This window comes from Myotis lucifugus, unplaced genomic scaffold, assembly GCF_000147115.1.
Source record: "Myotis lucifugus unplaced genomic scaffold, Myoluc2.0 scaffold_45, whole genome shotgun sequence".
NCBI classification, from domain to species: domain Eukaryota; kingdom Metazoa; phylum Chordata; class Mammalia; order Chiroptera; family Vespertilionidae; genus Myotis; species Myotis lucifugus.
Genome location: NW_005871093.1, coordinates 796,715 through 823,317, shown reverse-complemented (window position 1 = coordinate 823,317; position 26,603 = coordinate 796,715). Strand labels below are relative to the sequence as shown.

The window sequence follows — 26,603 nt, the reverse complement described above, 5'->3', positions numbered from 1 at the left end:
CACACCCCAATTGTTTTCTGCACTGTCTACGGCTGCTTTTGTTCTACAATATCAGAGCTGAACAGTTACGACAGAAATCATGTGGCCTGTAAAGCCAAAAATATCTGACCCTTTACAGAAAAAGTCTGCCATTCTGTGTTCAAAAGGGTACAGTGATTAGAAAGAAATGAGCCTGGTCCAGAGAGCCTGATTTTCTTTTTGAGACAACAACCTGCAGGCTGGATAGAGCTCATCAAATCTCTCTTACTCTTTTGGTCCTTCGAGAAATCAACCAACAGTTAGGTCTGAAGTGTACTAGGGTATAAACTAGTTACCATTCCAGTATCTTCGAGTCTCCCTGGGACCTTAAAACATGACAGACTGGTATATTTCAAAATCTACCACCCAGGCACAGCACTGCAGGCAAGACACCTGGGAATCTGTAGGTTCTCCCCCATTGTAAGTGCCCAGGCTTCCTTCCCACTGTAGCATTCATAGCAGAAGGCACTCCTCCTCGGAGAATGGGGACAATGCCAAGGTCTTGAATGACTGAGATGAATATAATCCTCCAAGACACTCATTTTAAAAGCATGGATCTTTCATGAGTCTTCATTGAACACTTACAGCTAGGCCAGCTGCCAAACCACAGGTGTGAATCATAATACACAGTAACTACAGGAAACCAAATCCTCTGCACTAAAGCATCAGGACTAGAATGGACATGCAAAAAGGCATGTGTAAAAGAGGACATAATGTATATGGCTAGAGTTATTATAGTAAAACTAAAGATGAAATACCATTAACTCATGTTTTCAAAGATTATTTCACTTCTAGAAAATGCTCCTGTTATGTCTTGTGAAAAAAGATCTAAAAATGTACACACAACAGAAATTCAATTTTGTAAAAATAGGTTATATATGAATGTTTTATATATATATAATTATACAAAAATGCTAACAATGACAGTGACATGACTAAGTGTGATTTTTATTTTCTTAGAGTCACTCAGAAGTCCAATAACTATATCTGAAGCTCAACATAGTCCAAACTGAACTCCTGATCTTCCCCCAAAATCTACTATTTTTGTAGCCCTTCCCATCTGTTGAAAGCAACTTCATTCTTCATATGCAGGATTAAACAAAATAAAACTGAAATTGTCTTTTGACTACCCTCTTTTTCTCATACTCCACATCCAATCCATCAAAAATCTTATCAACTATACCTCAAAATATATCCAAATAGCATCACTTCTCATGAACTCCACTGCCATTCCCCTGGTCCAAGCCAATATTATCTCTTGCCTTGATTTCTACAATATTCTTCTAAATAGTCTCCCCGCTTCTTCCTTGATATCTTTGTGGTCTACTCTCAGTATGTGAGCCAGATGGAGCCTTTAAAAACACAAGTCTTATCATGTCTCTTGGGAAGATATGATAAGGAACCAACTCATTATTTTGAAAACTACCAAATAAAGAATAAGAATCAAGTATTTATCATTCGTTTTTCCTATCCAGTAAATCTGGGTATCAAATAGTAGATGCAGGGAGTATCACTTTATAAAAGTTTTCCAACTAATACATAGAAAGGAAATCAGATTAGAATATCAAAATGTTGTAGGATCCAACACATTGATGAATCTAGGCACCGAGGATCATGGCTGCTAAAATCACAGCCTTGCCAAGTCGAATCTTGAGTCTGATTAATCCTCTGGATTCAGATGCCAATTTGCATGAAGTACAGAATTCAAAAGAATACGTTGGACAGTCAGCAGTTAGATTGCAAAAATTTTGCAATCAGCTAAATTAAGATTGTAAATAACTTTACAGGCTAAATGACCCAGACTCTTCTAAAACTAAAGAATCTGATACCCCTGGCTGGTTTGGCTCAGTGGATAGAGCATCGGCCTGTGACTGAAGGGTGGTCATGGGTTCAGTTCTGGTCAAGACCATATACCTCTGCTGCATGCCCTACTCCTGGCCCCGGTCGGGGTGAGTGTGGGAGGCAATCACTCGATGTATCTCTCTCACATTGATGTTTCTCTCTGTGTCTCTCCCCCTCCCTTCCACTCTCTCTAAAAATCAATGGGAAAATGTCCTCAGGTGAGGATTAACAACAACAAAAAGAACATGATAAAGAAAGAAATTGATTAAAAGAAATTCAAGACATCAAATTATTTTTAATAGGTAAGACTATAGTATAAAGGTATACACAACTGGGTTATAAAACTATAAAGAAATATAAGGAAGTGATCCTGACAGTGCCAGAATAGTGGATAGGCGATAAAGTCTGAGAGAGCATACATGGAAAGGCTTCTAGATTGACTGGCAAAGTTTGATTTCTTGACATAGCTAATAGTTACAAGGGTGTTTGACTTATTAAAAATCATTAAACTATTTCTAAATTGTCCTTACAATGGTCTTCAAGGTGCTACACAACATAATCTGAATTCCACAAACTCCCATGTCCATGTGGCTAATACTCTCACCTTCTTCAAGACCTTCCTCAGATCTCAGCTTCTCCATGAGGAATATCCTGACCACTCTACTTAATATTACAGCCTGTCCCTCAAAATCCCCTGGGTCTTGGTTCCCTTTACTCTCCTGATTTTTCTTTTTTTTCCATAGCACTTAAAACCTCCTAATATACTATAGGCTTTTTTTATTTAGTGTGATTTTTGTTTTTTGCCTTTTCCCACTAGATTGTAGGCTCCATGAGGGCAGGAATTTTTGTTTTGTTCACCTGCTCTTGCTCTCCCATAGGTCTCTGCTAGAAATGTCTACCTTATCAATGAGGACAGGACTTCCCTACTATCCCTATGCCTCTGCTCTTGGCAATTGCCTATTTTCTGCTTTATTTCTCTCTACAGTACTTATTACCATCTGATAAATGAGACATTTAACTTTTTTTTTTTTGGATACTCCCAAATACTAATGTAAGGTCAGTGAAGAAAGGGTTTATTTTGTTTTGTCTTTGTTAACTGCTTTCACCCCAGTATTTAGAACATTACCTGGCATATAATGGGTGCTCAGTAAAAACATGTTTAGTAAACAAATAGTTTACTTAACAGTTTTTATTTATGAATGACAACTGAATTTTACCAAGAGCCTTTTCAGCATTGAAGTGACATGCTCATATGGTTCTCTTTAATTTACTAATGAAGTGAATTATATTAAAAGATTTTTCTGGGTCATAATAATGTATTAATCTTTGATAGACTGGTGACTTCTGTTTACTAATATTTTATTTATGACTTTAGCATCTATATGCATAAGAAAATTGATCTGAGGTTTTCTTTTCTGTTAATTTCTACAGGGTTCTATCATTAAGTCACGGTTTCATAAGATGAACTGGGGAGTTTTCCATCTTTTTCTATGACCTAACATAGCTTAAACAGCATTGGACTCAGCTGTTCTCTAAAGGTTAGAAACAATTCAATTGTTAATCATCTATGATTTTTTTAAATGGACTCTCTTAGTTACCTTTTCAATCTCTGATGCTAATAAACCTATGTAAGTTTGCCATCTACCATGAAAAATCAGTGATTGTCTCTAGGCTTTCAATTTATTACAAATGTACTTTCATGCAGTATTATCATAGAATTATTTTTTTTGTGTGTGTGTGTGTGTTGTTTTTTTTTTATTTTTCGCTATAAGTATTACAAAGGGTATTACATAAGTGTCCTTCCCCCCCCCCCACCCTTGACAAGCCCCTGCCCTCCCTTACCCCCCAGTGTCTTATGTCCATTAGTTTTGGTTATATGGATGCATACAAGTCCTTCGGTTGATCTCTTACTCCCCTCCCTCCTGTCCCCCAACCCTCCCTGGCCTTCCCACTGCAGTTCGACAATCAGTTTGAGGCAGCTCTGCCACTGTATTTATTATTGTTCGAAAGTTTGTAATGGGCTTAATTATCCACGAAAGAGTGAGATCATGTGGTATTTTTCCTTCTTTAAAAAAAAAAAAATCACTTAGCATAATGCTCTCCAGTTCCATCCATGCTGATGCAAATGGTAAGAGTTCCTTCTTTTTAACAGCAGCATAGTATTCCATCGTGTAGATGTACCAAAGTTTTCTAAACCATTCATCTACTGATGGGCACTTAGGCTGTTTCCAGATCTTAGCTATGGGAATTGTGCTGCCATGAACATCTGGGTGCATATATCCTTTCTGATTGGTGCTTCTGGTTTCTTGGGATATATTCCTAGAAGTGGGATCACTGGGTCAAATGGGAGTTCCATTTCCAATTTTTTGAGGAACCTCCATACTGCCTTCCATAGTGGTTGCACCAGTCTGCATTCCCACCAGCAGTGCACAAGTGTTCCTTTTTCTCCACATCCTCTCCAGCACTTGTCGTTTGTTGATTTGTTGATGATGGCCATTCTGACAGGTGTGAGATGGTACCTCATTGTTGTTTTGATTTGCATCTCTCGGATGATTAGTGACTTTGAGCATGTTTTCATATGTCTCTTGGCTTTCTGAATGTCCTCTTTTGAAAGGTGTCTATTTAGATCCTTTGCCCATTTTTTGATTGGATTGTTTATCTTCTTTTTGTTAAGTTGTATGAGTTCCCTATAAATTTTGGAGATTAAGCCCTTATCAGATATGACGTTGGCAAATATGTTTTCCCACGAGGTGGGTTTTCTTGTTGTTTTGTTGATGGTTTCTTTTGCTGTGCAGAAGCTTTTTATTTTGATGTAGTCCCATTTGTTCATTTTCTCTTTAGTTTCAAGTGCCCTAGGAGCTGTATCAGTGAAGAAATTGTTTTGGCATATGTCTGAGATTTTGTTGCCTTTGTATTCTTCTAGAATTTTTATGGTTTCCTGTCGTACATTTAAGTCCTTTATCCATTTTGAGTTTATTCTTGTGTATGGTGTAAGTTGGTGGTCTAGTTTCATTTTCTTGCATATATCTGTCCAATTTTCCCAACACCATTTATTGAAGAGACTATCTTGGCTCCATTGTATGTTCATGCCTCCTTTGTCAAAAATTAATTGAGCATATTGGTTCGGGCTAATTTCTGGACTCTCTATTCTATTCCACTGATCTATATGTCTGTTCTTGTGCCAGTACCAGGCAGTTTTGAGAACAGTGGCTTTGTAATACAGCTTGATATCTGGCATTGAGATCCCGCCTACTTTGTTCTTTCTCAGGATCGTTGCAGCTATTCGGGATCTTTTTTTATTCCAGATGAATTTTTGGAGAGTTCGTTCTAGATCTTTGAAGAAGGCCATTGGTATTTTAATGGGGAGTGTGTTGAATGTATAGATTGCTTTGGGTAGTATAGACATTTTAATGATGTTGATTCTACCAATCCAAGAACATGGTATGTTCTTCCATCTGTTTATGTCTTCCTCTATCTCTTTTTTCAACGTCCTGTAGTTTTCTGAGTATAGGTCTTTAACCTCTTTAGTTAAGTTTATTCCTAGGTATCTTAATTTTTTTGGTGCGATGGTAAATGGGATTGTTTTTCTAATCTCTCTTTCTGAAAGTTCACTATTGGAGTATAGAAATGCCTCAGATTTCTTGGGGTTAATTTTGTATCCTGCTACATTGCCAAATTCATGTATTAAGTCTAGTAGCTTTTTGATGGAGTCTCTAGGGTTTTGTATGTATAATATCATGTCATCTGCAAATAAGGACAGTTTTACTTCCTCTTTTCCAATTTGGATGCCTTTTATTTCTTCTTCTTGCCTAATTGCAATGGCTAATACTTCCAGTACTATGTTGAACAGGAGTGGTGAGAGTGGGCATCCCTGTCTTGTTCCTGTTCTTAGGGGATCATAGAATTATTTTAATTTCTATCTATGACTAACACTATTATATATGTGATATGTATTACCTTTTTATTGATCATCTTAAATCATCAATTTTGGTTTTTATTTATCCTTTCTACTATTTTTTACCTATTTTATTAATTTCAGCTTTTAACTGCATTGACTTTAGAATCCTACTATTCTTGGCCCTGGCTGGGTAGCTCAGTTGATTAGAACATCGTCCTAATACATCAAGGTTGTGGGTTCAATCCCCATTCAAGAACCAATTCAAGAACCAATCAATGAATGCATAACTAAGTGGAACAACAAACTGATGTTTCTCTCTGTAATCAATTAATTTTTTAAAATTTAAAAAAGAATCCTAGTCCTCCTTCGTGTAAGATTCCATACCATTGTCCTAATTTTTTTTTATTTGGGCCTATTTCTTATTCCGTTCTTTACCACTTATCAAGACAGATCAATCTTGATTCACATGCAAGGAGAATTTATTATTAAAGGACTGAGAAGGGTCTCATTAGAAAGGGTAATGGAGCTTCATTAGCAGCATTAAACTGGAGGTCCCAGAAGGTATGTGCAGTGAAGGCTAAAGTATGGCTAAACAAGAAAAGTAGCTACTTAATGTAAACTCACTGCAACATGTATAATGTGTGTGCACATTCCTGCTCCACTCCCATCTTTAATATTTGTTCCACGAAGGCAGGAATTTTTGTCTCTTTTGTTCACTGCTGTATCACGAGTGCCTACAATGGTGCCAAGCACATAGCAGAAGCTCAATAAATACTTGTTGAATAAGTGAAGAAACTGGAGAAATCTGTTTCTAATTCTTCAGATAAAAACCAGAATTTCTAGCTTTAGATTAATAGCTAGTACAAAGTCAAGAAAAAAATCCCTCTCCTCCCTGATTAACCTTCCTCTCCTCTGTGCCCTGGTCATGTCCCAGTCCTTATTCTTCAGTTCCTTGGACATTCTGGGATGAAAGCAGCTCTGTTGTGGTTTTGTCTCTTCTTGTTTTATTTTCTCTGTGTAGCAACATCTTGGCGTTTGACCAGCCCTTGCATTCTTTGTGAGGAACAGATTTCATTTGTTTTTTATGGCCTACAAGTAGTTGTAAAAACACTGGCACTTCTATTTTTCAAAAGCTCTCTCACTTGATCATTCTGCCTTGATCCTCCAGTGGGAAATAACAGAACCAAGCTGCTTTAATGTTGCTAATAATTGCCCTTAGTCCATTATGGACTTCAAAAATAACATTTGTGACAAAATATTTAAATATTACCTAAAATCAAATAGTTTAATCAGCAGATTCATCATCAGACCTAATTATGTTTTTTCTCAAAGGTAAATCATTTTAACATGTTATATCTGAAGGCTTTTAGCAGTTACAAATAATGAAACTTGGCTGAATTTCCTTCCAGAATGACTGCATAGTATTATTTATCTATGATTTAAACAACATTGATAGAGCAATCTATATATATAAAAACCTAAGTGACCGAACGACCTAACAACTGGTTGACGTTCAACTCAGGAGCTGCCCCCTGGTGGTCAGTGCGCTCCCAAAGCCAACCTCCTGTGGCCAGCCAAACTCCCATGACCCCAATTGGCCCTGGTCACCGGCCAGGCCGAGGGACCCCACCTGTGCACGAATTAGTGCACTGGGCCTCTAGTAAAGATATACACTGAGTGGCAAGATTATTATGACTGGCCAGATTATTATGACCACCCCATCAGTACTTCACTGACACTTCCAAAAATACTGAATACTGAAAACTTCCTAAGCAAATACTCTCAAGGTTTTATTATTATTATTATTTGCATAACTAATTCACTTCACTGTACTGATGCGGTGGTCATAATAATCTGGCCAGTCTTAACAATCTGGCTACTCAGTGTATATTTCTTTGAGATCTTAACCTATCTTTCATAATATGGAGTACAGAAGACCTTCAAGAGTAGCAACTTTTTTTTTAAGTGTTTAACTCAAAGTTTTATGTCTACACCCATGTAACCACCACCCAGAAGACAGAGAACATTTCCAACCTCCAAAGTGGCTCCTTTGTGTTGCATCCCAGTCAGTACCCCAAAGATAACCACTATTCTAACTACTACTAGATCAGTTTTACCTACTTTTGAACTTCATATAAATGGAAACTAGATTATATACTCATTTGTGTCTGGATTTTTATGCAAAGGATAATATTTGTGAGATTCAACCATGTTATATCAGTAGTTTGTCCCTTTTTTTTTGCTGAGTAGTATCTCATCATATGAATATACTACATTATCCATTCCCATGTTGGTGAGCATTTGGATTTGTTTCCAGCTTTTTGGCTATTATAAATAGTACCGCTATAAATATTTTTTTGTATAAGTCTTTTGGTATAATTTCATCGTGTGTATAACTTCTTTCTGTTGCATATATACATACCCAGGAGTATATTGGATTGGTCATAAGATAGGCATATGTTTTTGCCTCGTAGCTATAACAAGTAGTTTCCCCAAGTAGCTATACTAGTTTACACTCCCACCAACATTAAGAGTGCCACTTGCTTATATCCCTGCCAACACTGTTTGTCCATCCATTCAATATTAACCATTTTGGTGGCAATGTAGGGGTATCTCACTATAGTGTGTTTTTTAAAAATATTTTTATTGATTTCAGAGAGGAAGGGAGAGGGAGAGAGAGATTGAAACATCAATTATGAGAATCATTGATTGGCTGCCTCCTGCATGTCCCCTACTGGGGATTAAGCCCACAATCCAGGCATGTGCCCTGACCGGGAATCGAACCATGAGCTCCTGGTTTATAGGTTGATGCTCGACCACTGAACCAAGCTGGCCAGGCAAGCCTACTCTTTATTTACTTATTTACTTACTTACTCAGAATTAGAATGGTGAAAAGATCCCACCCCATTAACCTATTCAAAAATTATATACTGAATGAAGGAAAGGGGCAAGACTCCTCAAAAGTAGAGAAGAGAGAAGTGTGGTTCTATCATTACCTTCTTAAAGCAAGTGATCTTTGGAAGCCCTCCTTTTTCTAGGGACCAACTAAGCCAGTCCTGAGTCAACCTATATCATTGACTTTGCCCATTAAAAACATTTTTTATATGAATTAGAATCTAGTGTTCTTCCACTTCAGCCTGAAGGACTCCTGTTAGCATCTGTTGGAAGTTGCTGTTGAATTCTCTCCATTTTTATGAGGATCATCACATTTTCTTTTATTTCTGAAGGATAGTTTTGGCAGATATAGAATCCTTAGTTGAGTTTTTTCCCTATTAGCACTGTGAATATGTCATCCTGCGGCCTTCCAGAATTCATGGTTTCCAATGAAAAGGCAGCTGTTACTCTTACTGAAGGTCCCTTGAATGTCACTTATTGCTTTTCTCTTACTGCTTTAAAGCTTCGTCATCTTTCTACAGTTTGATCATGATGTGTCTAGATGTGGATCTCTTTGGTTTTATCATACCTGAAGTTCACTGAACTTCTGAAATATGTCAATATGTTTTTCATTAAAACTAGGGTTTTAATTTCTTTTTTTTTTAAAGGTGGGTTTGCTTTATTTATTTGTTTATTTATTTATTTATTTATTTATTTGTTGGCTGGTTGTTGTTAATCCCCCCCCTGAGGATATTTTCCCACTGATTTTTAGGGAGAGTGGAAGAGAGAGGGAAAGAGAGAAAAACATCGATGTGAGAGAAACACATCAATTGGTTGCGACCTGCATGAGCCCAGACCAGGGCCCGGGCTGGGGAGGAGCCTGCAATTGAGGTACGTGCCCTTGACCGGGAACCCCTTTGGTACGCAGGCCAACACTCTATCCACTGAGCGAAACTGGCTAGGGCTTAACCATTATTTCTTCAAATAGTCTTTCTGTCCCATTCAATATCTCCTCCTCTCCTTGTAGAATTCCCATTATGTGTATACTAGATTCCCATTCACAAAATTCATGCAAGAGTAGGCCTTCCTTCCCCCGAGCTGCCAGCACTGGCTTCCCTCTGGCACCCGGGCTTCCCTCTGGCTGCCAGCAGGCACCCAGGACCCGGGCTTCCCTTGCAGCCCCTTCTTCGTCCGGAAGGACGTCTGGTCTAATTAGCATATTACTCTTTTATTATTATAGATTAGTACACTTGATGAAGTCCCACACATCTCAGAAGTTCTGTATGCCTTTTCCCCCCTGTTCCTCAGATTGGGTAATAGCAATTGACCTATCTATATTTGTTTTCTTTCTTTCTTCTTCCAGTTCAAATCTCCTCTTGGACCTAATGAATTTTTCACTTCAGTTGTTGTACTTTTCAACTCCAGAATTTCCATCTAGTTTGTTATTATAGTTCTATCTTGATATTGATATTCTCTATTGGTAGGACATTGTTCTCATACTTTGCTTTATTTTTTATTTTTAAAAAATGTATATATTTAAGGTATACAATGTGTTTAAATATACAGAACATTGTGAAATGATAACTACAGTAAGGCTAACAAACATTTACATCCCCTTTTTTTTTGTATGTGGTGGGAACACTGAAGATCTACTCTTTAGCAAATGTTAAGTATTATTAACTACAATCACCATGTTGTACATTAGATCTCAAGAACTTATCCATTTTACAAAATGAAAGCTTTCTGCCCTTTGACTACCATCTACTGGGGAGATGTTGGTCAACGGGTAGAAAATTTCATTTATTATTCAATCTGAGGAACAGGGGTGAAGAAAAGTTGTACATAATCTATGATACCATTGAGACATCATATCCCCCAACTCCCTGGCCCTGGTAAGCACCATTCTACTTTCTACTTCTGTTTATTTGACTTTTTAAGATTCCATATACATGTGGGATCATGAAATAATTTTATTTGTCTTTGTCTAGCTTCCTTCACTTAACAATGTATTCCAGGTTCATACATTGTTTTCACAAATGACAGGATTTCCTCCTTTTTAAGGCTGAATAATATCCCATTGTGCATATATACCACATCTTCCGTATCCATTCATCTATCAACAATGCTTAGGTTGTTTCCACATTTTGGCTATTGTGAATAAAGCTTCAGTGAATATGGGAGAACATATCTCTTTGAAAGACTGATTTAATTTCCTTTAAATATATACCCAGAATGGGACTGCTGAATTATATGATAACTCTATTTTTAATTTTTTGAGGAAAAATTCCATACTATTTTAGATAATGGCTATACCAATTTACATTCCCATCAGCAGTGTACAAAGGTTCCCTTTTCTCCACATTCTCAACACTTTTATCTCTGGTCTTTTTTATCTTAACTGGTATGAGATTTTATCTCACTGTCTTCTGATTTGCATTTCCCTGATTAGTGATGTTGAGCACATTTTCATATACCTGTTGGGCATTTATAAGTTTTCTTTGGAAAAATGTCTATTCAAATCCATTGCCATTTTAACTGGGTTACTTGGTTTTTCGCTCTATAATTGTATGAGTTCCTTATATAGCCTGGGTATTAACCACTTATTACACACATGGTTTGCAAATGATTTTTCCCACTTTGTAGGGTGCCTTTTCATTTTGTTGATTATTTCCTATGCTATGCAAAAGCTTTTAAATATATTTTTATTGATTTCAGAGAGGAAGGAAGAGGGAAAGACAGAAGCATGTCTTTATTGATCGAGAATTATTGATCGGCTGCTTCCTGTATGACCCCTACTGGGGATCAAGCCCGAAACAGGGGCATGTGCCCTGAATGGGAATCGAACCATGAACTTCTGGTTCAAAGGTTGACACTCAACCACTGAGCCACACCAGCAAGGCCTATGAACAAGCTTTTAGTCTTATGTAGTCCACTATGGCTATTTTTGCTTTTATTGCCTGTGCTTTTGGTGTCATATATAAAAATCATTGCCAAGACCAATGTGAAGAAGTTTTCCCCTATGTATTCTTCTATGAGTTTTATGGTTTCAGGTCTTATGGTTAAGTTTAATTCACTTCAGGTTTTTGTGTATAGTGTAAGATTAGGGTTCAATTTCATTCTTTTGTATATGGATATCCAGGTTTCCCAGCACCAAATGTCTATCCTTTCTCCATTGTATATTCTTACTGTCAAAGATTAGTTGACTGTATATGCATAAAGATATTTATGGGCTCTCTATTCTGTCCCATGGTCTGTGTGTCTGTTTTATGCAAGTACCATACTCTTGTTACTACTATAATTGTGTGGACCCTGAGATAATCTAGTTTTTTTAATATATTTTGTTGATTTTTATAGAGAGGAAGGGAGAGGAATAGAGAGTTAGAAACATCGATGAGAGAGAAACATCGATCAGCTGCCTCTTGCACACCCCCTCCTGGGGATGTGCCCGCAACCAAGGTACATGCCCTTGACCGGAATCGAACCCGGGACCCTTCAGTCCGCAGGCCAACGCTCTATCCACTGAGCCAAACCGGTTAGGGCTGAGATAATCTATTAATGTAACTTACTGTATTAGTAGCCTAAGGGAGAAAAAAATCATATGACTACTTCAATTAGATAAAAGTTAATCTTTGTGGTAGACTGCTTCTAAAATGGCTCCCAATAATTCAGTCATACAAAGAATCCTTTAAACAAATTAAGGGTATGCCTCCCAGGTCTTCTCAATTGCACCAGAAGGCCTCTAGGAAGTTTAAGCACATTATCCTTTGGCCATCTCAGCAGAAGCCCAAAGTAAGAGAGTTTATTTCAAAGAGATTTGTGGGTATAAACTATTATCCATTCCAATGAATCCCAATGAGATTTAGAGAACCCACACAGTTTTTGAGAAAAGTTTATCATCGGCAACACTGTCATCTTGGACTGAAAGAGACAGAAATAGTATAAAATGTAGATGCACTTGTCACTGGGTTGTGCCACCACATCATTAGTTCATCTTTAAACTTCTATTGACTTCCTTGTATTCTCTCCAAAACAACCCATGACAAAAGCAGACTGAACTTGTCAAAAACAGGTAGAAATTCCAGGGATAGCTAAACTTGCTGGAAGGAATCAAGAACCATAACTAAGAAACTGGTTTGCACCAGAAAGATCCAAAATGGCATCTGAAACCCCCTCCCAAGCATCCTTTTGAAAAACTTTTCTTCATTAGCATACTAAAAAACATGCCCAAGAGTAGAGATTTAAAATTAAAATAAGACAGGCAATGTATGGCTAGGCATGTTCTAAGCATGTCTGAGAACAGTGCATGCTCCCTTGGAAACCACACATTCCACCCCTAAACCTGCCTGCCTCCCCCTTCACCAACCCCCCCCCCCCCCCACCACACACACACACATGCACCCTTTAAGACTTTCCTAATTCCTCAGAATAGGGCAGAAGGGATTTTTATAGCGTGAGCTCATCCTTCTCCATTCCTTGGCCAAAGATTAGTGCTTCTGACCTGTTTTACAGAATGCAGTCTCGTCCTATTGGTGCGAGCTACACTAGGTAGAGTAACCACGATTTGGGGTCTGTGACCCACAGGGGTCGGTGACACTTTCATGACAAAAAAAGGATCACTTAAGAGCTAGAGGGTAGAACTGAGATTCATGAAGAGTAATTCCTAGAATTACTCTTAATTGACAGCACCAAAGGAAATTTCTTTCTTCCATTTGTGTAACTATTTCCCTTCCTTTTTCTCATAGAAACTCATTGCCTTAACCCTGAAATTGGGACACAATTTGGGTTTCTGCCTTGATCTGTGCCCCTAGATTGCAAGCCTTGTTACCTTTCACTTTGCTTTTTAGGTTAACATTTTACACACTAAAAGGTCAAACATATGCCTATTAAAACTACATGTCTTTTAAAAAACCATTATAATCCCAACCTCTTAACATTTTTATTATTTCTATAAATTTTAAGAGGATATTATAATCAGTTTTTTTCTTTTGAAAACGAAATAGAAGTTTTATAATTCCATGAGTTTCACTTCAGTTTTGTTAGATCCAAGCAAAATTAAGTTGCCTCAACCAGAGCCACCTCAAGTCTAAGCATTTTTAATACCAAGATTTCTTATGAAATTTCATTTGAAAAAAGTGTCCCACTAATAAGAGAAGTATGAAGCAACCAGTCTACAGGATAAAATTCAAGGTCTTTAGCATAAAATATAAGGTCTTTCAAAGCCTGGTCCCCATCAACTCTCTCAGGTCTTATTTCCCACTACTTCCTGACTGAAAATAAACTCTCTAGCAACACCAAACTGCCTATAGATCCTCATAAATACCACGATGCTTCTCATCTTTGTAAATTTGTCCATATTGTAACTTCCAAATGATTACTGCCAGGTTTTATTTTATTTAATGTTTAAAAAATAGATTAAGCTATGAGAAACAAATGCCACATTAGGAGTCCAGGTGGGACTGAGCTTGGGTGAATTCCATTACATAGTGGGAGGACAGGGTTCCCAGGTCAGGTATTGTTCCCTAGGTCTTTTTGTGCCCCTAGGTCGGGCCAGGAGTCACACTACAAGAAGTCCTCCATCTCACCTCTTCTCTTTGCACAGTTGTAGGACTAGACCAAGACACAGGCTGCTCCCAGGAGTAATATTTCTTGATGGCTCATTAGATGAAGAAGAGAAAGACATTCTGGACATTCAAGAAAGAACTACAGCACTCCAACCATGGGTAACCCAAGGAGCACAATATCCTGTTGATCAAAACTGAAATGTTCTCTTTTATCTGTTAAACTATTCTTCCTTTAGGTCAATGGTTCTCAACAGGAGTGGGGAGGGAGAATATCCCCCCGACCCCCTGAGGGCATTTGGCAATGTCTAGAAACATTTTTGGTTGTCACGCTTGGGAGTGGGAGCTGTTACTAGCATCTGTTGAGTTAGGCCAGGGATGTGCTAAACATCCCATAATGTACAAGACGGCCCCCACAACAAAGAATTACTGCCCCAAATGTCAACAGTACCAAGGTTGATAAATGCTACTTTATTTCTCAGTTTGAGACCACATTGTTCAGGAAAGCCTTCCTGAATAAACCAGACTGAATTAGGTACGTCTTCTTGGATTCCCATAGTACTTAGTGTTGTGTTTTACAGTCATGTGTCACTTAATGACAGGGATAAGTTGTTAGGAAATTTTGTCATTATGCAAATATTATAGAGTGTACTTCCATAAACCTAGATGATCTAGACTACCACATACCTAGGATTATGGTATATCATATTGCTCCTAGGCTACAAACCTATACAGCATGTTACTGTGCTAAATACTGTATCTGTGACACAATGGTGAGTATTTATGTATCTAAACATGTCTAAACATAGAAAAGGAACAGTAAAACTATGGTATAAAACATTTTTTAAAATGGTACAACTATACAGGGCACTTACCATGAATGGAGCTTGCAGGACTGGAAGTTACTCTGGGTGAATCAGTGAATGGGTGATGAGTGAATGTGAAGGCCTAGGACATTACTGTACACTTTATAAACACTGTACGCTTAGGTTATACTAAATTTATTTTTTAAAATATTTTTCTTTCTTCATTAAGAAATTAACCTTAGCTGTAACATTTTTACTTTATAAACTTTTAAATTTTTTTTTTTTACTTTCGACTCCTTTGTGATAATACTTAACTTAAAACACAAGCACAATGACATTAGGAGGCAATAGGAACTTTTCAGCTCCATTACAATTTTATGGGACCACTGTCATAAATGCAGTCCATCAATGACCAAAATGTCGTTATGTGGTGTATGACTACATATGAATCTGCTTCTTCCATTAGATCACGTAACTTTCAACCAGGCACCTTAACATTGCTCCTAGCACATAGTAAGTACTCAGTAGAGTAGCAGAGACTGCTATCTGCCTACCCTAATAACCAATCTATTCCTCTTAGTTAAAAGAACACCAACTCTCAGTTGGGAGCACGATCACTTGGAATAAAGACTACATTTCCCCATCCCCCTTATATGGTCATAAAACTTAGTTATGGCCAATGGAATGCAAGAAGAGCTACCTGCAAGCTACTAGGAAATATCCTAAGTACTAAATGCCCCTTCTTATTTGCCCACTCTACTCCAACCCTGCTGTTTAAGACATAGATGATATGACTCGAGCTCCAACTTGGACCATTAGGATGACGGAGCCAAAAGCTGAAGCAGCCTTGGTATGTCTTCTTTTATAATTAGCCACTATTTTGTTTAAAACCACTGTTATTTTGGATCTCTATTTTTTGCAAAGACACCTAAGCTAAATTAATAAGTAATCCAATACCCAACTTCTACTTTTTGTCATCAATTGCCATATTCTTCAATAAAAGTACAAATTGTGCTTTATTAATTTACGTTCTTATTCTACTTCTCATTCTTCACTGACATATTCTTAAATATATATTTTTTCTCTGCTGTTTTCCTTTTGCAACCTGTTGTCAATTATAGTCCCTGTTTATTCAATCGCCCTTCTCCAGCTAAGAGTTCTCAGCTACTTACTTTGATTTGCAAAAGAAGCACAGTGATTTCCACAACTCCAAAGGCATTCCTCTTAGATGGTATTTGATTAACAACTGGTTTTATAAAGATAGATTTACTCCCTTCACAAAGGATAAGTAATCCAAAGTAAATAGGCTTGTTCTCTGATAATTTAATGGAAAAAATGTAATATTTATAAAATTCTTCTGGGATATTTTAATCTGAGCTAGTTGAGCTCAGGTAATCCCAATTTGTATGCTATTAATTTTACATGCTGTAGAAGTGATCATAATTTATAGGAATATAGCCTGTCTTTGTCTTAATTTGCTCATAATATTCTTGTTATTCTTAAATCTCTATTCTTTGTACGTCCTCAAAAATGTCTCCATTTTTGCTCTAACCGGTTTGGCTCAGTGGATAGAGCGTCAGCCTGCGGACTCAAGGGTCCCAGGTTTGATTCCGGTCAAGGGCATGTACCTTGGTTGCGGGCACATCCCCAGTAGGGAGTGGGCAGGAGGCAGCTGATCGATGTTTCTCTCTCATCGATGTTTCTAACTCTCTATCCCTCTCCCTTCCTCTCTGTAAAAAATCAATAAAATATAAAAAAATAAAATGTTTTAAAAAAATCTCCATTTTTAAAAACTTTTTTGTATTGTTTTCACTTACTTATTTAATCTTCCCTTGCTATGGATCTGATTTCTAGTTGTTTTTTCTTATTAGAAGCTTCAGAGTTGTCAGTTATCAAGTTCTTATTCTCTTGTTTTTACCCTGCTATTATATTTGTCATTCTAACCTATTTGTGCTTAAGAGTTATATATTCCTTTTTGTTCTGAGTGGACACACTTCTCTCTGAATTATAGTTGTGATTCATGTACTTGTTCTGTTTAAGCATTATCATTACACTAGAGGCCCGGCTGCGCAACATTTGTGCACTTGTGGGGGGGGCGTCCCTTAGCCCGGCCTGCTCCATTTCACAGTCTGGGAGTCCCAGGAGCGGACCTAAGCCACAGTTGGACATCCTTGAACATCCTTAGCATTGCCGGGGAGGCGGGCTGCTGCGCTCGCCAGCCATCAGCCTGGCTTGTGGCTGAGCAGCGCTCACCCTGTGGGAATGCACTGACCACCAGGGGGCAGCTCCTGTGTTGTACGTCTGCCCCCTGGTAGTCAGTGCACGTCATAGCAACTGGTTGTTCCCGTTTGGTCTATTTGCATATCACCCTTTTATTATATAGAATTGTTTTGTTTTTCTAGCTTTGTTCTTTGACCTAGTAAATTTGTTGGCTAATCCTTTCTCTCATCCTTGAGTATACCTTGGTGGGCTTTTTTGTTATTGTTACTGATTTTTATTTGTTCCAGGTAATTTTATAGTACCTTAATGAGTTTAATAGTAGAAATAACTGTACATTCTAGAAACTTCTTGAGTATTCCCAGATGGAAATAGCTGAAATTCCACAAAAATTCCACAATTCATGAAAAGAGAGCAATGTAAGTAGCTTACTGAAAGTTGAACATGGTGGTGGATGGCCCTAACACTTACTTCTATTTCTTACTCAAAATATTTGAGAAGCAGATCTCAGCAGTAGATACCATTCACTAATCAGCAAGATCCTCTTCCATATTCAATCACTGGAAGAATTCTAATGCAATACATCTACTGCATAAAGTATTTTCCTTATACTGTACTCCCCCTGCCTTTCTAGACAAACATTCATTTTCTTTAAAAAAATATATTTTCATTGATTTCAGAGAGGAATGATGAGAGAAAATTATCAATCGGCTGCCTCCTACATGCCCCCTACTTGGTTCTAAGCCCATAACCTGGGCATGTGCCCTTGACTGTAATCGAACCCAGGACCCTTCAGTCCACAGGCCGAAATTCTACCCACTGAGCCAAACTGGCTACACAAATATTTTTTGAAAGATAAAGGCAAAAACACATTTTAAAATGTCTTATGTTTTTTTTTCTTTTTCTACTCTCTATTAATTTGGAAGAATGAACTACTACTATCTATCCCAGCGGTTCTCAACCTGTGGGTCATGAACCCTTTGGGGGTCAAACGACCCTTTCACAGGGGTCGCCTAAGACCATCGGAAAACACATATATAATTACATATTGTTTTTATGATTAATCACTATGCTTTCATTATGTTCAATTTGTAACAATGAAAATACATCCTGCATATCAGATGTTTACATTACAATTCATAACAGTAGCAAAATTACAGTTATGAAGTAGCAACAAAAATAATTTTATGGTTGGGGGTCACCACAACATGAGGAACTGTATTAAAGGGTTGCGGCATTAGGAAGGTTGAGAACCACTGATCTATCCTATCTAATAAAAGGGTAATATGCAAATTAACCATCACTCCGTCACAAATATGGCGGCGCCCAGGCCTCTCAGCCCCGCTGGAGTCCCCCAGTCCTGCGGGAGCAGCCACTGAGAGCGGGCAGCGTGAGCGGCCTGGTGGAATGCTTGCTTTGTAACCGCAGCGACGAGGCAAGCGTTCCACCCTGGCCACGGAGGGCCTCTGGGCTGCGAAGAGCCTCTGGGCAGCGGGCGCAGAGTGGCCAGGCCCCACAGAGAGCTATTGGTGCATGGATTCGTGCACAGGGCTACTAGTATATATATAAAAGCCTAATATACAAAGTGCCCCCTTGGGAGTTCGACCAACTGGGAATTCGATCGTTCGCTATGACGTGTGCTGACCATCAGGGGGAGGCACAGAACAAAGGAAGGCTCCGGCCTGCAGCCAGCATCCGCTAGGGACCCTACCTGTGCACAAATTTTGTGCACTGGACCTCTAGTCTACTATATTATGGGTGAATCTCATGTTAAATAAAGAAGCAAGGCACAAAATAATAGTTACAATTGCATTTATATGAAGTTCAAAAACAAGCAAGAATAATTGTTTTTGAACTTCGCATACAACCTCGTATCACCGCTAGATGCTAGTAATTTTCTATATGTTGATATGGATGTTGATTATACAAATGTATACAGATGTAAACATTCATCAAATTGTACACTGAATATTTACATATTTATTATCTGTTATACCTTAATTTTTACAAACTCTTATGGTGGCAAGAGTCTTGGGAATAAGCATTGGGAGTTCTACTCGTGGTTCTGCCATTTTTGACTCTTGACAAAGCATAGGACCTCACTGGGTGTTCATTCCATACACTAAATGCTAAGGTCTCTTTCCCTACTGAAATCCATTCATTCAAAATGTCTATGAATTTCCTTAGTCTTCACGTTTGACTTAAACATAGTAAACCTATATGCAAAATTATATTTTCCTGATTTCCACCACATATAACTTGAGCATATCTCTTTAATCCCTACTTGGAAAGACTGGGGAGTCTAATAGGCTTATTTTATATTAACAGAAGGAACTAGCATCAGAATCTCTGGGTCAACATACAAGCACACAAAGTGAAAGGCTTACCTAAGACTACAGGTGATTAGAAATTAGTTACAGTCTATATCTGGGGGGGCGGGAGGGGACAATAAACTGTGATAACAGTAGCTAGAGCTGTAATTTATCTGAATCAATAAAAATAAACTATATCCACTAGAGTGACGATACCTAATAATTTGTAATCAATAACTAGAAGCTAGGTGCAGAAAGGCAGCTGTTCCTTTCAAATTATCTACATGAAGAATCAATATTGACTATACAAGTTCTATAAACATTGGAAACAAATCAAGATATTCCTCTGGCCCTGACCGGTTTGGCTCAGTGAATAGAGCATTGGCCTGTGGACTGAAGGGTCCCGGGTTCGATTCCGGTCAAGGGCATGTACCTTGGTTGCGGGCACATCCCCAGTAGGGGGTGTGCAGGAGGCAGCTGATCGATGTTTCTAACTCTCTATCCCTCTCCCTTCCTCTCTGTAAAAAATCAATAAAATATATATATATTTAAAAAAAAGATATTTCTCTGTCAGGGCAAGCAGGTTACACAAGGGAAGTACACTGTTTGTTTTTACAAGCCTAGTATGCAAATTTTCCCCTCAGGAGTTCAACTGGGAGACCAGGAGTTCGATCGCTCGCTATGATGTGCGCTGACCACCAGGGTGTGGTGCGGAACATGGTGGGCGACCAGTGGCGGCAGGGCGCTGAGGGAGCGAGGGAAGGAAAAGGAGGGGAGGCCAGGAGGTGGGGAACCTGATCGACCCTGATTGCCGGCCAGGCCTAGGGACCCTACCCATGCACGAATTTTGTGCACTGAGCCTCTAGTATATACACATACACAAATACAACTCTATTAGCTGAATATAGGGTCAAAATAAAAACATAACATCTACTCACTTTGACAGAGATACTCCCCCAGCTTTCCCAATCATCTCTTCATGGTGTAATACTGAGTGGTTCCACGGAACATGGAGGAACTTTAAGAGTGTTCGCATCCACCGTTCAGGATGTAAGACCAGTTGTTCATAGTGAACTAACATGCATTTTTTATAGCCAACCTCCATACACTGGTTATACATGGTTTCTATGGCACGATTCCACTTGGTCAAACAGTCCCTATAGCTGTTCAGGTCAAACCCAGCTATAGTAACTTTTCGAGAAATCATTGAATGTACTGATGCCCGGCCATCTCGGACCATCAGGAGAAATTTGGCATTGGGAAATAATCTAGCAAGGTAAGTTAAGGACTTCAGGGCAAAAGGATCTTTATTACATAAATAAGGAGCTGGCTCCCCGTGCTTAACAATGATTTCTAGCAAGAAGGCTTGCATGGCAGAATCCAGCACTTCATCGGTGACACCAGCCTCATCCAAGCGTATTTTCTCTTTACTCGACCGTGACCACATCTGCTTCAGGGCCAGGATTCGGGGAATGACCCTGGTTTCCTCTCCACAGCGAATATCAGGATGTGCATCTAACATGGCCCTCATGAGTGTAGTTCCACTCCGAGGCACACCTCCAATAAAAATCAAAGGCATATCTTTGTGATAGGCAAAGGTTTTGTTGGCTTTGATGTCCAGGCCAGTTCGCACAGTCGTCTTTGTGCTTTCCAATTTAAGAGGCTGACTACGTTCCTCTATTCGGTGATGGCATTCCATGGCGTGTTGGCCCAAGTAAAACACAGTCACAGAACTAATCACCAGACATGCCAATAGTAAGTTCTGCTTCAGTTTTCCAACCATCTTGATGTGGTTATCTTTCTATTAAACAGATATTTTGCTCAAAATTATTTCCAGAAAATGTTCAGGCCATGGAGATTCTTTTTCAGAAAGATGGTCAACATCTAATAGGAAAAGGAAACAGTTATATTATTAAGATTGTTTATAAATTAGTCATCAGTTACAATTATAACATTTTAGCTAGAAAGAAGCCAAAGCTGTCTTAGATCCTTTATAATATTCTTAGAACACAAATATACAAAAGTGTGAGCAAAAATAAATCAAAATTCCCAATCAGAAATAGCTTCTTAATATAACAATTCTAAAACTATGCACAAAATGGAAAATCTAATAAAACTATTTCCATCAGTGAATCAAGTGAATATTTAGTATGCCCAAGTATATCTGGAGTCTAACCCAAGGCTCATGTCTGGTATTTATTTTGATTCATCCCCAAAAAGTCATTATCTCCACAGTCTACTATGAAGAGAAATTATAGAAAAATATACAACTTCTAAATCTTTAACACACATTCAGTTTATTCACCCCACAAATTTTTTATTTAGGTACTACAGGACAGACACTTGAGCTTGGCTGAGGATAAACTTTGAAAAGCATAGCAGTACAGTGACCCATGCTCTCAGGAAACAAAGTCTTGTGAACAGACAGATATGCAAACAATGACAATAAAATGCAATCAGGGCCTTAGTAGAAATAAGCACAGTGGACAATGGAAGTAGAATTAAAACCAACAAATTAAGTCTACCTGAGGAAGCTATAACAGCCTTATAGAAAATAAGAGGTACAGCTACTCCAAGCAATAGGAACTTGTGTGCAAAAGCACAACGGCATGGCAGAATATGGCATAAGTAGGTAACAAGTACCAGGAGGGCTGGTGTATTGGGTGCGAAGAAAATATGTGTGTGCGCGCGCATGTGTGCGTGTGTGAGTGTGTGTGTGCGTGTGTGCATGTGTGTGTGTGTGTGTGTGTGTGAGAGAGAGAGAGAGAGAGAGAGAGAGACAGAAAGAGAGAGAGAGAGAGAGAGATATCGATCTAGCCTTTAGAAGGACAGATAAGATAGGGACACACACAGCATTCTAAGCTGAGGATGACCAAAGATGTGGACATACGGAAGTAGAGCATGTGTGTAAATCATACATACTACATAAAATATACATGCTATGGAACTGCTAGTTTAACTGGAACAAGAAGACATGCTACAAAGCAGATAGCAATCAGACTATACAGAGACAGCTTTTGATCAAAGGGAAATCACAATCTGGAGTGCTGTGCTGCCAGTGTAAGTGATATTCCAGGTGGCAGGTGAACAAGGAGGGTGAACAGCTCTAGTAGGCTAAGATGGGAGTCATGGTTGCAAGCTTGTGGCCAAACCTGAGGCTGCACATCGGCAGAAAGGAGACCTGAAGGGATTGAGTGGAAAGTGAATGTCAGGGCAGATTTGAAAATGGTCTGAACTTTGAATGTGCTCATCTACCCATACACAGATCCTCTGTCAGAGGACAAGTCTTACTGGCTCAAGATATTTGAGCATAACCACTATCCTCTAAACTACACAGACAAGGGGGTAACCCTTAGAAAGCCATGTTTAAAAAATTCAAAACAATTGTGTATGTGTATCTGAGCAGCTATGTCAGTTTACATTTATATAAAACTAGAGGCCCAGTGCACGAAATTTGTGCACAGGGGAGTCCCCTCAGCCCAGCCTGCACCCTCTCCAATCCAGGACATCCCTCTTACAATCCTGAACTGCTGGCTCCTAATTGCTCACCTGCCTGCTCACCTGGTCGCCCCTAACTGCCCAACCCTCCCCCCCCCCCCAGCCTGATCACCACTCACCTCCTCTGCATGCTGGCCTGATCGCCCCTAAATGCCCCCCCCCCCCCAGGCCGGGTGCCCCCAAATCCACTGCTGGGCTGGGCACCCTCCCTTAAACTGTCCCCCCACCCAAATTCCAGCCCCCCTTCAATCCCCCGCCGGCCTGGAAAAGGCCCCCCCCGCCGGGCGCTGCTGGCCTGGTGTCCCCAACCCCCCCCCCCCCGCCAACTCAGTCGCCCCACGCAGCCTGCTGTTCAGTCGTTTGGTCATCCCTCGCTAACCCCCCTGCCAGCCTGGTCGCCCCCAACGACCCCCCTGCCAGCTTTGTCACCCCCAACAGACCCCCCCTGCTGGCCTGGTTGCCCCCAATTGCCCCCCCTGCCAGCCTGGTTGCCCCACACAGCCTGCTTGTTCAGTTGTTTGGTCATCCCTCACCCCCCTGCCGGCCTGGTCACCCCACACAGCCTGCTGTTCAGTCGTTTGGTCATCCCTCACTAACCGCCCTGCTGGCCTGGAGCCCCACGCAGCCTGCTTGTTCAGTCATTTGGTCATCTCTCGGGCCAGCCCTGGGTGGCTGGGCAGCTTACATCCGAGGCTTGCCTGCACCTTGGGCTGGCCCTGGGTGGCTGTGGGCTGAGGGGACTGGGCGCTGCTCAGTGGCTGTGGGTGCTTCCATCTTTGAGGGTGTGGCAGTCAATTAGCATATTCCCTCCTTATTGGCTGTGGGTGCCGCCATCTTTGAGGGTGGAGCAGTAAGTTAGACTATTCCCTCCTTATTGGCTGTAGGTGCCATCTTTGCAATGGTGTGAGGGTCAATTAGCATATTCCCTCTTTATTAGATAGGATGCCCATACAAGGTAGATTTTCAGAGACAGAAAGCAGGGCATGGAAGCAGGAATTCGATGACAAATAGGCATGAGGGGACTCTGAAGTGATGGAAATGTTCTAAACCTGGACTGCTGTGATAGCTGCCAAACTCTAAAATCTACTAAAAATCACTGGACTGAACCTGAATGATGGGTAAGTTTTATGGTATTTAAGTTGTACCTCAATATGGCTGTGTGTGTTTTTAAAGAATACATTCCTAGAAAAATATTTTGATAGTCTCAGTAGGATACACCAGTCAAGATCTGGTTTCTGTTTACTTATGTATTCATTCCTTTACTCACATATTTGAACACATATTATTGTGCCAGGCACTGTACTTTATTATAAAGCGGCAACAAAGAACCACAAAGTGATAATAGGTTGAGATGAAAAGATCAGCTTAATAAGAAAAGACTGTAAAGAAAAAAGCATTAAGATAATTGGTAGCAACATAGCACCAAAATATCTATGCAGAAAACTGTATCCATGATATAGAAGACACACTTAAGATATTATATACCATATACAAAATATTCACCAGTCAACTATAGCAGCAACCAATAGTATCTGATAACAACTTCCCATTAAAATACCCCCAAATTCCCAGTAAAATACATAAAATACAAAAACTGGAAATATATGATCAATGTATTTCCTTGTCCAGAAACATACTTGTAAATCAGTTTAATGCATAATACATTACTGATAGGACCTACCAATGTTTATTTGGCCAATTCTCTATTGTTATTTACTTGTTTTTAAATTTTCATGACTATAAATAACACTATGAGAAATATCCGTGTATGTATAAACATCTTTGCACACAAGATTATTTTCTTAAACTAAATTTTTAGAAGAGGAGTTGCTAGGTGAACAGGTATGGGATGTACTTGATTACAAAGCATCTATATGTATAAAAGCCTAATATGCAAATTGTCCCCGTATGAGTTTGAGTGGGAGACTGATTGCTCGCTATGACGTGCGCTGACTACCAGGGGGCAACACGGGACGAAGGAAGGCCCCGGCTGGCAGCTGGAAGGCCCCAATTGGCCTTAATTGCTGGCCAGGCCTAGGAACCTTACCTGTGCACGAATTTCGTGCACGGGGCCTCTAGTTCAGTGGTTCTCAACCTTCCTAATGCCGTGACCCTTTAATACAGATCCTCATGTTGTGGTGACCCCCAACCATAAAATTATTTTCATTGCTACTTCATAACTGTAATTTTGCTACTGTTATGAATCATAATGTGAATATCTGATATGCAGGATGTATTTTCATTGTTACAAATTGAACATAATGAAAGCATAGTGATTAATCATAAAAACAATATGTAATTATATATGTGTTTTCCGATGGTCTTAGGTGACCCCTGTGAAAGGGTCATTCGACCCCCAAAGGGGTCGCAACCCACAGGTTGAGAACCACTGCTCTAGTTTAATATATATTTATTTCATCTCTTTCTCACACCCAACATTCAAATCTGACCAAAAAAAATCTATTGGCTCTACTTTCAAAATTACTTCTCAACACTTCCACTCGCTATGCCAGCATTTCTCACAAGGATTACTAAATGAATCCTTACTTCTATTTCTGCCCTCCTAAAATCTATTCTCAAATTCAACATCGAGAGGGATCTTTTAAAAATGTAAGTCAGAAAATATCATTTCTTTGCTCAAAGCCTGGTACTGTTTTTCAAGGTGGTCTTGAAAAAGCTTATTTTAAGATATCCAACACTAAATCTGTATTAAATTTCTGTCTCTTTTTCTTGAGTTTCTTTATCTGTCAAGAAGTCTTTATTAGGCATCAAAAGTAGCACTGAGGTCAGGCTAATATATCAACATTCCAAGACAGTGTTGTGCAAAGTAAAGTAATTGAGAGGTATCTCTTAACACTAAAGGTTTCATAAGGATTCAATGAAGGCAACTCCCTCTTTACTAAAGGATAATCTAGGGGGAAAGAACACCTTACTATATTTCCAAGCATACTAGATAGTTGTATCAACACAATTTTGGGATATTTTTTCAAGTTTTAATATCAGTTGTATTTTAAACACTGTCTCCCCCAACACACATGAGCAGGGAGCATATTTCTATAGCTCTTCAGGATGTTTGAAAGTAAGTATGACAGTGGACAAAGGCCTTGTAAGGGATATTAAAAAGAAAAAGAAGGACTTTTGTTTCCCCAGAAACATTCACATTACTTTGCACTAAGCTTATGAAGCCTAGTGTTCTCTCTTTGGATGTTTCGAAACTTGGAGAATCACAGAATTATAGATCATCAGTGCTAATGGGACTTCTAAATCATTTGGTCCAATGTTCTCATTTTATAGATATACAAACTGAGGTTCTCAACACCACCCTAAATCTTACCTGTTCTTCAAAGGTCACTTTTCTTTTTATTATGTACTAGAGGCCCAGTGCACAAAAATTTGTGCACTCGGGGGGGTCCCTCAGTTCGGCCTGTGCCCTCTCGCAGTCTGGAACCTCTCGGAGGATGACCACCTGCTGGCTTAGGCCCACTCCCCAGGGGACTGAGCCTAAGCTGGCAGTCAGACATCCCTCTCGCAGCCCCCCCGCCAATCGGGGGATGTCCACTTCCCAGCAGGGAACAGCCCT

The 26,603-nt window shown here is 39.4% G+C and overlaps 1 protein-coding gene across 3 annotated transcripts in view; it reads right to left on the bottom strand.

Annotated features, from left to right (window-relative positions):
• The window catches only part of TPST1 (tyrosylprotein sulfotransferase 1), a 114,603-nt gene that overhangs the window by 29,160 nt on the left and 58,840 nt on the right, over window positions 1-26,603 (bottom strand). For all 3 annotated transcript variants that reach the window (XM_023753442.1, XM_023753443.1, XM_006088218.3), the window contains exon 2: window positions 20,464-21,409. In XM_023753442.1, coding sequence (XP_023609210.1) covers window positions 20,464-21,308 — 845 coding nt within the window. In that variant the 5' untranslated portion in view covers window positions 21,309-21,409. The remainder of the gene's footprint in view (window positions 1-20,463; window positions 21,410-26,603) is intronic.